The 11,928-nt window shown below is 42.9% G+C and overlaps 2 protein-coding genes across 4 annotated transcripts in view; both read right to left on the reverse strand.

The window, feature by feature from the left end:
• Positions 1-4,817, reverse strand: part of LOC137872838 (ephrin type-A receptor 7-like) — a 148,958-nt gene extending 144,141 nt beyond the window's left edge. For all 3 annotated transcript variants that reach the window (XM_068711306.1, XM_068711304.1, XM_068711303.1), the window contains exon 1: positions 4,639-4,817. In XM_068711306.1, coding sequence (XP_068567407.1) covers positions 4,639-4,717 — 79 coding nt within the window. In that variant the 5' untranslated portion in view covers positions 4,718-4,817. The remainder of the gene's footprint in view (positions 1-4,638) is intronic.
• A 1,328-nt stretch (positions 4,818-6,145) lies between these two features.
• Positions 6,146-10,913, reverse strand: LOC137872423 (sterile alpha motif domain-containing protein 3-like). Its single transcript, XM_068710636.1, has 4 exons — positions 9,931-10,913; positions 9,587-9,745; positions 9,377-9,469; positions 6,146-7,695 (listed from the first exon to the last, which is right to left on the reverse strand). Exons 1-4 carry the CDS (start codon positions 10,675-10,677, stop codon positions 7,372-7,374), a joined length of 1,323 nt encoding a protein of 440 aa, XP_068566737.1. The 5' UTR covers positions 10,678-10,913; the 3' UTR covers positions 6,146-7,371.
• Positions 10,914-11,928: the final 1,015 nt, after the last annotated feature.

The following is an 11,928-nucleotide window of genomic DNA, read 5'->3' on the forward strand; positions in this document are numbered from 1 at the left end:
AGATCTGGCTGAGCTTCTGCATTGACTTGTTACAGGAACTCATGGTCTGTTTGATTACATGTAACATACAAGTGGCTGTGGAACAAAGCGGCGGTGGCAGCTTACAATTCCCTTGTCGCCCTCTCCCTCCCACGCGCCGTTACACCCCTTCCAATTTCACTCCTGTCACTCCCTCATCCACCGCTCCTCCGCCTTTGCTTCACCTCAGCCTCCCTCTTTCCTCACCCCCTCGACCTGACACACCTCTTTTTCTTCTTCCCTCCCTTTGTTCATTAATTCATTCATATCCCCCGCGCACCTGAGCCTCTACCCCTTCCTCCTGAAAATGACAGCAGCCCCCCCCCCTCAGCGGGAGAACGCCGCGGCGCTGCGCCTGCCATCTTAACAAATCACCGGGACCTTTGACCTTCGCGGAGGCCACGGTTCGTCTGATCGGACGCGCACAGGTCCTGGCCAGCCGAAGATGGACCAATGCATCGGGGCCCTTTAAGCGGCAGCGGGGCAGAAATAAGCCTGCATCAATCACAGACAATTAGTCCCAATTGATGCTTGGGAGGGTGGAGCGCTCCGCTGCCAATCTGGCAATTGCTGGTAAACCCCAAATTAGTCAGTCAGATTGCCGCTAAGTACTAATTTTCATTACTGATTCAGTAATCATATGATATAGGAGTGGGATTTAATAATGGATAGTCTCTTTAATTATGTTTTGTTCGAGTTAACAGTAAACAGAGGCTTTGCATCTCTCCGTAGCAGGTTTTTAAAGTAGATGGCATATTATTATAGACAACACTTAACAGTCCAGTGAAACAGAACGTTTGAGCGATGCGTAGTGACATTAGAGATTTAAATAAAATCCTTCGCATTTGATTGGACTGCTAAAAAGTGGGCGGGCTTAGAGTTTGGTGCAACACAGAGCTGCAAACACTCCTCAGAGTTGCAGATTGATGGATGGATGTCATGATATAACTGGTTTAAATCGGTGCGATGACATATTTCATATTTTGTTTTACAGGAAGAAAAGATTACATTTTTTAATGAAAATATACAAAGAAATACAATTTTTGTAATTTTGTTTGCATATATTGTTAAATAGATGCACAATATGTCCTGGGATGTGTCCCAAAAGGGCTTAAAAAGGTATTTTTCATTTCATCTACAGTCCAAGTAAGCTTAAGGCCAGATGAGTTAAACCATTTTATTCCCATCTACAGATTGCCTCACCTTAAGAATTAAAAAAAAGGAATTTCAGGAATTACCCTGCAAAACCCCAAATAATGGTTATGGAAACCAAAAGGCCTGGTTAAGCAAACGCTACATGTAGCTCTGAAGGTTCAGACCGAACACAACGCAGACCTGAGAGCTGGAGGCTTGCGAGTACACACACACACACACACACACACACACACACACACACACACACACACACACACACACACACACACACACACACACTACATTGTGACGGAATTAAAGCTGCAGTCTCTGGCGCAAAGAATTGCACGGCCTTCCACCGACCGAAAACTTTGACTTCTCACTCTGCTGCTAAGAGACTTCCTGCACTGACACGGGGCCTTGGTGGAAGAGTCCCTCTCGGTACTTTTAACCTTCAAGACAAGACGGACGCTGATAGAAATATAAACGTACATGTAACAGTGGTGCTATATTAGGAATGGGCTTCTCAGCTGTTGGAGAGCTTACTTGTAGACCAGTCAGTGTGTTTCTGGCATGTTTCGTGGTGCGGACACAGGGACAAACATGAATTTACGCATGATGACCTGAGAGGTTTTGGAAAGCAGCGCTGCAGGTAAACAATAGGCCGAATGCCTGCCAAGAACACGGTGCGTTCTGACACGGCATCAAACAAAAAAAACTCAGGGTGATCCCACAGGTTACGCCGACACTCAATCACTCCGCTGCTCCCCATCACGCTGCCTCTGTTGTTCTGTACCTAGCTCGTGCCCTCTCTCGGCTTGCTGCAGAATGGATGCATGCGGAGGGGAGGGAGGGAGGGAGGGAGGAGAGGGGGAAGTAAATGAGATCCCGATGAGATGCCAAGGTGTGTTAGCGGTGAGGTGTGGGGGAATGAGAAAAAGCGGCCTGAAGGGAGGGAGGGAGGGAGGGGCGGGAGGGGCGAGTGGCTGGATTGACTGTGTGTGCGTGCGTGCGTGCGTGCGTGAGTGCGTGAGTGCGTGAGTGCGTGCGTGTGCGTGTGCGTGTGCGTGTGCGTGCCGGCGTGGGATAGCCGAGCTCCGGCTCTGCCTGCACGGAGCGGCGCCGGTCGTGTCGGCGTTTGCCAAGTCAGCTCAGGATGCAGGAGGTATGTACATGGGGGGAGAAGGAGGAGGAGGAGGAGGAGGAGGAAGGGAAGGAGGAGAGGAAGATGACATATGAGAGGACAGGAGAGTAGAACAAAGGAAAACAGGAAGCGCAAAGGAAAACACAAGTACAAGACAAGAATGCAGTCACAGGGAAACGCTGTTGGCACACAAGGAGAAATGAAATGAAAGCAAAGACAAACACGACGGGACATTTAAAGAAACTGTGACTAAAAGCCACTAAAGGGATTTGAATACGAACAAGGACAGTCTGCAAAGTTCATGAATAATGATCAAAGAGCAATATAAATACTGTAATATAACATGATAGGTTTAAACAGAAAATCCCAAAGAAGGGGAGGACTTGTGCACATGCTTCCTTTGTTAAAAAACACAGCTCCCATGGCGTTTCACACATACACAGGCAGGTGAATCGCCTCATCTAATATGGATACAACAGCAGAGATTTTTTTTTTTGAAAGAGTAGGAATTCCCTCCAGTGTTTCCTCCATCTCCCAAATCTGCTCGAGCAGAAAAGAAGGATTCGCTGCCAATAGCAGCCTTCGGGAGCACATTGCTTTCACTGCAATTAATCGCCGTCACAACATCAATTAAACAAAAGCTAGCATCCAAATCCGGCTGCCCAGCATTCCAGGGATACAAATCAATCTGGCAAGGAGCGCTCGAGGGGGATTGTGTGCGTGAATGAAATATGTGTATCCTTCTGTCCGCACGCACAAAAGGGGGGCCCTTAAGTGGCAGCAAATGTCACGCCACTGCATGCGTTTCATGAGAGAGCTCGCATGCGAGCCACTGCTGGCATCTGATCCGGAGTTGCGTGCGTGCCGCCAGTGCATTAATGTGTGTCAATGATGTATGGCTGTGAAGTGTGCCGCTCTGGACTATACGTGTTTAGGTTACTGTATGGATGTGCATGCGTGTGGATCTAAAAAAAAAAAAATCCACTCAGCTATACCTGGCCAATAAAAGCCCCTCTTTAGAAAGAAAGAGAGAGGGAGCCTGGGGGTCTGAAGCCATTATGTTCTTTTCCACTTCACAATCTCTGAACTGATTAAGAACCCTTCCACAGCTTCACCTGAGCCGGCCGGTTAGACACACACACACACACACACACACACACACACACACACACACACACACTTTTAGTTTGGACTGGTGCATGTTACATGGAACCACAGTATCTCGGCTGAAGGTATTTATCTGTGGAGATCCAGGCTGCAGGTAAACTGTTAGATTAATTAAGCGAGCCAGCAATCCAAATCCGGATCATCAGCATTTAATCTCGATAAAAAAAAAATGTAAACCTCAGTGAATCGTAAACTCTTCTCTTGCATTACTGTTTCAATAATGAGTCTTTGTTTAGTGCTGACGGAAAGACAAAAAGAAAGTAACTTGAGAGCAATAAAAAGGCTGTTTTGTTAAGAGAAGAAGTGTGCTGGAATAAATAAAAGCAGAGTTGCATTCAGTGGGGATAAGCAGTGAGGCACGAGCCTCCTAATGCATCCTGTCGTCCGTGGACACAGCATCAGTGACTGTCAAAGAGTAGCAAAAGACAAAGAAACCAGTTGCACAGAGATGCAAAAAAAAAAGCAAAAAAAAAAAGAAGAGAAAAAAAAGCCCAGCGCACAATTCTAAGTCGTTGTGACAACAGAACGGGGATGCATTTCTTTTTCTGGAGGAACACGGTCGCCTGAAGGGAGCTGACTTTATACATCAGAAGCTGGATGTTGGGAGCAAATAGTGGTCCTGCTGTGTGGCAACGGGGACGAGAGACTCAGTTTTTATCTTCAGATCAAAACCATTAAACAACTCATACTGTCCTTTAGTTCGCAATCTGCAACGCTGGAGTGGATGCTGTAAATGACAAACGATTGGGGGTTTTATTATATGCTATTGTACTTAAGTGGGGTTTTTTTTTACAAGCAAATGAATGACAAAAAAAGATGACAATGTGAATAAACCCTATTTTTTTCAGCTTGGTCGGTTAATACAGGGGGGACGCTTTGAGCTCACTGAGCCCAAACGCTGATGTGCCAAATGTGCCAGCTTCATGAGACGCGTCTCTCCACAACCTGGCAACAAAATAAAAAAAGATGTTCTCCTTCACGTGCGCGCCTGTTTTAAAGCCATTTACAGGCTGTTTTAACTAAACTAATTTCCGCGCCCTCATCAGTGGAACGACCTGCACCTGGTTCCGATCACAGGACAAACGCCAAAAGTATCTCCGCCGAGGACATCAGTCTGCCGATCAACGCTGCGGCGAACCGGTTTGGATACAAAACAAAAAAAAACACACACATACCTTCCTCGGCGTGACAGTCTCCTTCAATGTTCAGCAATAATATCCAAAGCATCGACACCAGCGTTTTACGGAGATCCATGTTTTGTCTGGCCAGTTCCGCGGGGCTCTTGTCATCTCTCTCCAGCCTGCGCGCGACGCACCGCAGCAGACGCACTCACGAGCGCTTCGAACGGAGCAGATTGCCGTCTGGGCAAATAGTGCGGGCGCTCGGGAGCCACGCGTCCTATTTGTTATCTCGGGGGAGGGTTTTGCAGACGTGATTGACACCGCGCGAGCGCAATGGCGGGCGGTGTTGTCGGACTCGAGGGGGGGGGGGCGCACACGGGAAGGGTCGACCTATCGCGGAGCTGCGACCTGAAATCTGCGCGCCAGGTGTTTCCCCTACTGTGGTCGTCAGAGTCCGACCCCTCAGGAGTGTCTTTCTACTGCCGGTCCTCTTATAGGACGCGGAGGGGAATCGGTAACTTAGGACGCATCACTCCGTCGGAGAGTTTAGAGTCCTGCGCTTGTTTAATCATCTATTGGTTAGAAGTGAGCGTTAAGGGTCCTAAAATGGGGGTCCAGGTGGTCTTCAGTTTTTTTTCAATCAAGTGGTTTGCATTGAGGTCCACTCTGGAGCAAAAGGGTGACCTCATCGCCACCAGAATCCAATAACACAGAAAATACATTTAGCCCACCTTGGTTGAATCCACGCTGATTTTCATTTATGATGAGTTCACAATTTTTTCAATTAAGTTAATTGTCGTTATTGATTATGTTGACAACATCCAACGAATGAGACTTTAGAGCCATTATTAGAGATACAAAGTCTGACTAAGAAGGATGCAGTGACGATTGGCTAACCCTCAGGGACCTGACCCGGGAACAGTTATTTGTTTAATGGTCATTTTTAAAAGGACAAGTGGACCAATGCCAGACACCACACTGTAAAATGTAATAAGTTGACTTTACTTAAAAAAAGTCAGGAAACCGATTGCCTTAAAATTTCTAAGTAAAGTAGCTCATTAATTTTAAGTGGTTAAAGCTTAAAATAACTGAGTTTAGGCAACTCATGTCATTGCAGTAAAGTGTAGTATAGTTAACTCAAAATTATTAATTATGTTAACTATAAAATGTCAATTCAGACAACTTGAATATCTGTGTGAAGTTACCTCAAAAACATTAATTAGGTTGACTATAAATTGTCAATTCAGACAACTTAAAGATCTGAGTAAAGTTAACTTAAAATTATGAATTATGTTAAGTATAAATAGTGAATTCAGACAACTTAAATATCTGTGTAAATGTAACTCAAAAACATTAATTAGGTTGACTATAAATTGTCAATTTAGACAACTTAAAGATCGGAGTTATATTAAGTCAGCAGTACTAAAAAGAACAAGTTATCCTTACAAGTCCAAGCATTCACATTACTAGGAAATTATCAGGAAACCGATTGCCTTAAAATTCTCAAGTAAACTGAACTACAAACTGTAAGTTGCTGAAACAAAAGATAGAGAACAGTATATAAATGAAAGACAGAGTTTATTTTTACAAACAGTTTGTTAATCTCAAACTAAGTGCAAACAAAAATGCTGGACATGTTGCCAGATTAAGTTCTGAAATAGAACAACAAATCATAGTCGTCCTTATAATGTAAAAAATTTAAACAAATGCATTTTTTTGGAACGCAGGCTATAGTTCACTCTGATTAACACAGTTTTGTTAGTCTTGTGTAACAGTTTAAAGCAGCAGTTTACAAAAACACCTTTTTAATCATATTTGCTCAAACTGTCACTATATCCTGACATTAAAGGAAGAGACCAGATTCCCCTGCTTCCTTTCAGTGCTCCTGCAGTTGCAAGATTCCACCACGCCCACAGAAAAACAACCAACTCGATGAGTCTCCAACACAGCTGTCAATCACTACTTGTGCATTCCAATTGAACTGTAAAACTATAGGCAGTTTACCAAATATGAATCAATATTCTGTTACTTTATTTATTTCTCACGTGCGTCAGTGTACTGTTTAGCTGTGAAATTATGTTTGTTACCCGGCTGCCATTAGTAGGTAGGTTGACAGTTGGGAAAACAGGCCAGAGTTAACTTTCTAATTTTACAGCTTAACAGTACACTAAATTAGGTGTCTGAGGTGAGAAATAGCCAATGCAGGACCACAATCTTGCGTTAGAGAATCCTCAGCTCTGATTGGTTGTTCTACTTTGGGTGTGGTGGAATCTTGCAAATGCCATTTGGAGCACTAAAAGGAGGTAGAGGATCCTGACTTTTTTACAGATCGTCTGCCAGGATATAGAGCACATATCGCAAAGTAGTTATTAACTGCAGCTTTTGAAAAAGGGAAAACATTTTTTACAAGTTTCTCACAAACAATACATTTTGGGCTTTTTTCAGTTTTTTGTATTCAAATAGTAGAATGAACTGAACTTCTGCAAACCAAGCTATCAAATTACTAAAAAAAATAACATACCGTTACCGGCAATATGTCTTTATGTCTATATCTTGACATGAACTTCCTCAACTTTTATAAAATCAAAATGCCTTTCATCACTCCGATGAAAAATCGTGAACTGCTCTCTTTTGACTACAGGTACAGAAACAACAGATAAACAAAGTCAATAGTCAACTGGACTAAATGACCAAAAAAACATTTCCATATAAGTAAAGCGTTCCATTGGAGATGGAAGGGTAAAGGTCTCAGGCCTGACCCAGCATGTCACCATTCACATCGTGAACTCACTGCATCAGTAGATTTTTGAGTGACTGTATTTTAGGTTTTAGGGATTTCTGTCCAAGTGAGAGAAGCACTCTTTGAATAAACTCAAAGGTGTACCTGAGTTGTTGAGGGTACTCCAAATTCAGGGCGTAAATAAGTCCGAAGAGTAGGCACATGGCATGCGGAAGATTGTCAAGGTCATCCATCACCACTGTTCCTTCCAAAACGACTGCAGTAGCTGTAGACTCCAGGTGCAGTGAGTGAGGAGAGGCCACACTGTCTTCGGCAATCACTGTCAGGATCCCCATGGGGGTGTGGGACATGTCTGGAGCGTCATCGCAGTCCTAACAACAATAGCAGCATTAAAACCACAATTGCATCTCAAATGCCAGTTTGCATTTCTATAGTAGAACACACTGATTATATTTGTGCCTTACAGCAAAACAAGGCTCCACAAAATCAACCAATCGGAGCATTGAAGAGACACAGTAACTAACAGGAAGCTAGATTCAGATATTATTAGATAATCAAGTAAAAGAATATCCTGCAGTGAGTAAATACTGCATTTATTGATTGATCATTTGATTCACTGAATGGTTGCAAAAGCTAATATTAAATAAAATGGATATCCAAAAGAGCTGGTTTTTACATATAAGGATATTTTAAATGGAACAATGAAAGCAAAAATTTAAATACAACAGAATGTAGCCTGAGAACAAAGGGTAGTGTTGTGATGCAGTAGCATCACAACACTAAGTGAAATAGAAATGTCAGGTAGTTAGCCCTGACCAGGACCATTTGGTGGCATCTGCTGTCTTTCCGTAAGGGCAAGTCACAGCTTCACCCCATCCAAAACTCTCAATACCTCAATAATGAAAAAATGTAACGGGTGTTGGCTGTACGCACTCACCTGTCTAAAGGTAGAGGGGGTTGTATTTATAACATCTATGACCAAATTAAGTTTAATACGTGGTTAAACACAACCATATTCTGACCTAGCCTTGTCTCTGTTGTATTACATTTTCACGCTGGTGTTACTGCTCACACCCGTATTATAGATTTGAATCACGAGAGGGCATCACAAGTTTAACATATACCAGTTTACCCGTCTCCCATGCAATGAGCCTGATCTGCCAGCGTTATTATGACTCCCATTGCTTTCATCGGTAAACCCGACCTTTGTCAATGTCTAACCTAAACCAATCGTCTTTGCCTCAACCAGCTACATAAGGCAGGTCTTGCCAAGAAATTTAGTTGGACAAATAATTACGTTCTCTGCCAGGATAGCTTAGGCTTATCCCTTGATGTAGCTACCGCTGCATCCCACTCTTCCATATGCTATAGCCTGTCCGCATTATATTCACTCAAATAAGTAGCTCTGAATATCTGACTCCAAAATGACATGTAAAAGTGATTTTAATCCACATTGTGGACACCATCAAAATATTGTCACTGCTGCTTCTGGACAATGTGCTCGCTACTACCACAGGAGGCTGAACAGGTAAGCGACCTACCGTTTTCAGCTGTCACACCTGTACCACATTGGCAGTGTACTCCTGAGCCTCCTGTGGCAGTATAGCGAGCACATTGCCCAAGAGCATAAGCGACAAAGAAATGTTGATGATGTTACTCGGGATAGTTCAGAACATTGTTGTGTTTAACCCCATTTCATACCTTTTTTTGTTAATAGGAGATATTAGTAGAACCCCCTATCATGCAGACAAGTGGAGGTGTACAGATACCCGTTTGGGTGTGAAATTCAAGTGACATTTTTTTGGTTATTGAAGGAATTTGGGTTATGCATTGGGCAAGAACTACAACCGACTGGAAAGACGGTAGATACTACTAAAAGGGTCCTAATCAGGGATAGGTGATCAGTGCATCAAAAATGAAAGTATAGCAGCACTGATTCAGGCTGAGTGGAAGAGAAGTAACTAATACCAAAAGATGAACAGAAGGAACGCATTAGATAGATTGGGCATCCTGTGGTGTGGAATTAAATAATTTTGACAAAAGTCTACTTACAAAGCAGATCTTGAAGAAGTCTGTGTTCTCATCTCCAAGGATGATTGGAAGGCCACGGAGGACTGCGGTTCGCTTCCCAGTAACATCTGTACTCTGTAAAAATAATTTAAAACACAAAAGGACAATCAATTGACAGCTCTGCAGACACAATGTGGTGGCACTACTTTGGTCACCACATACATTTTTTTTTACTTTGCTTGAGAAACCTACCCCTGGTGTGACTTGTTGCAGATATTCCTGAAGTTTCTGGCCGACACTTCCCCCCTTGGACTTGAAAATCTCAAGGAAGCGAGGAGTGTATTTGTCAAGTTCTTTGAAGAATTCTGCTTGCAGGTTTTTGCTTGATAAGCGACAGAACTCTTCCAGAATCTAAAGGAAAGAGTAGGACAAATTAAGATGGTCATATTTTGCAATGATCAATTCATAAAATCATATTTTTTTAGGACTACTTTTTCAGTAGTATGACATTAAAGCTAATTATGTGACATTATAAAAGATACATGACAAATAATTAAAATATATTTTAACTAAAAACTTGAACAATTTTGATTTACCTGACTCTCCGTAAAGAGTGCTGGCCACCTTTCAACTGTGTCTTTTACTGGAGGCTCCAAGTTCACCAACTCCTTTCTTCTCAAGGCAAACGTTGAGTCCATATTCTTGGATATCAGAGCAGCAGTTGGACGACGTTTCTTCATCTCCTCGACAAGTTCCTTTCGTTTGGACTCCATACTGGTCTCATCTTCACCCTCAGGAAAATTGGGTAGAAAGTTGATTTCAAACCGCTTGGGTCTTTTGACACTTCTCGGAGGTGTTTGGCCTTTTCTTTTCCCTCCATTTACAGCAACATCTGTACACCCAGCTCGACGCAGTTTGGTGCGATAGTTACCCATTTTAAACTTTAGGCTATTTTTCCAGCCGTTACATCCATTGGAGGAGCCTGGTTCAGTGAGGCATGGGTGCTTTTGAATGAGTGCAGTTGCAACATCATTAAATTCTTCATCTCTGGGATATGCCTTGAAGCTGTAAATTGTTTCGGCCAATTTTTCAAGAATCTCGTGCTTCATGTCCCTGGGCACTTGTAGATATGTCTTATCTCTCATATAGTGAAGATTTCCCTGGCGTAATCTATACTCAATGTCAACAGGAAAATAAGGAATCTCAAAACTGTCTGGCCATGGAGATCGCGTAAGAGATGACCGACTTTCAGGGGACGAAAAAGAGATGATCTCTGTGTCAGCTGTGCTTGATGTGGGTGTTGGAACCTGGGCGATAATCTTTAGGGTGGGTTTGTCAGGCATGTCAGCAATGTCAGTGAGGTTGACAAGGGCATTGTGAAAATCGGGATCCTCATACTGAAGGGAGAACTTGTACTGAAGACCCAGCTTCTCCTCAAGCTGTTCAACAAGTGAGTCAAGTGTCTGTGGTTTCCCAAGGAGAGTAATTTTCCTTATGTCATTTTCCTGTACAATTATCCTTAGTGTGGTCCTTATCTCCAGTCTTTGTTGTGACTCTACAAAAGATCCCCCCCAAAAAATGCAGTTTAGTTACTTCATGACACTTGACATCCAAATCTTCAGTATCCAATCAGCACAAAATATAATGTCTGAGGGTAACAAATGTTTTGCCCATAATTCTGTAGGCTGCCAGAGGAAACGGGTCATTCAGATCAGAGAGCCTGTTGACTGACAGTGATGACACATGACTGCATAGCTCATAAGAGCGCAGATGCTGATTATACCATGATGTTAGATGTTTGCACACAAACAAAACCTCACCGTCAATGACAAGGATTTTGTGAATTTGCTTAAAATCAGGTAGACATGAACAAGCACCAATGGACAAAATCATATCTGGACTGTATTTGATGCTATCAATGCTCACAAATGATGCGACAAGGACAGTGTTCTGAGCAGCATAGCTCTCCTTCAGCAAGTTCTGAATATTCTCAGGGAAAGATGAAACCAAATGAACTGTCACCATGTCCATTTGGATGGATGGCTTGAAAAGTGAGGATGAGTCCACATGGTATGCCATCATTTTTTGATGACGGACAGCCAAAGTTTGTGGGATGTTTTTGAAGTTTTTTGTGTTGCGAATGACTTCTTTGAAGAATTTATGCTTTCCTCCAAAGCGCATTGTCCACATATCTCTTAGCGGCCCATACATCCTCATCAACTGCGAATAATGTTCAATGAAGTGGTGCTTGGGGCGCAATTTGAAATGAGGAAATACTGTTAAAAGTAAACCTCTGTGCTCTGAGATCTTGGCATCAAGAAAATCAAGAGTGTCTTCGGTTAATCTAAACGACACAGTCAGTTCTACGATGTCCTTCAAAAGCATTAAAATTTCCCATGTCTGATCATTTTCTGGGACATCAAAACCAATCATGAGTGGGAGAAGTCTTGTAAGTGCCCAGTTTTCGTGGGCGTTACCGCCAATGGTACCTTTAGAGGCATATGTGGCTGGGATGATCTGAGGCTGATCAGTTCTGTCTGTGAATTTGTAAGGAAAATGTTTGATGGCTTCATTCAAGGACTCAAGGGAGATGT

This window comes from Cebidichthys violaceus, unplaced genomic scaffold (genome assembly GCF_023349555.1).
Source record: "Cebidichthys violaceus isolate CVI_PGR_0920_01 unplaced genomic scaffold, fCebVio1.0.p SCAF_16, whole genome shotgun sequence".
In the NCBI taxonomy this organism is placed as follows: Eukaryota; Metazoa; Chordata; class Actinopteri; order Perciformes; family Stichaeidae; genus Cebidichthys; species Cebidichthys violaceus.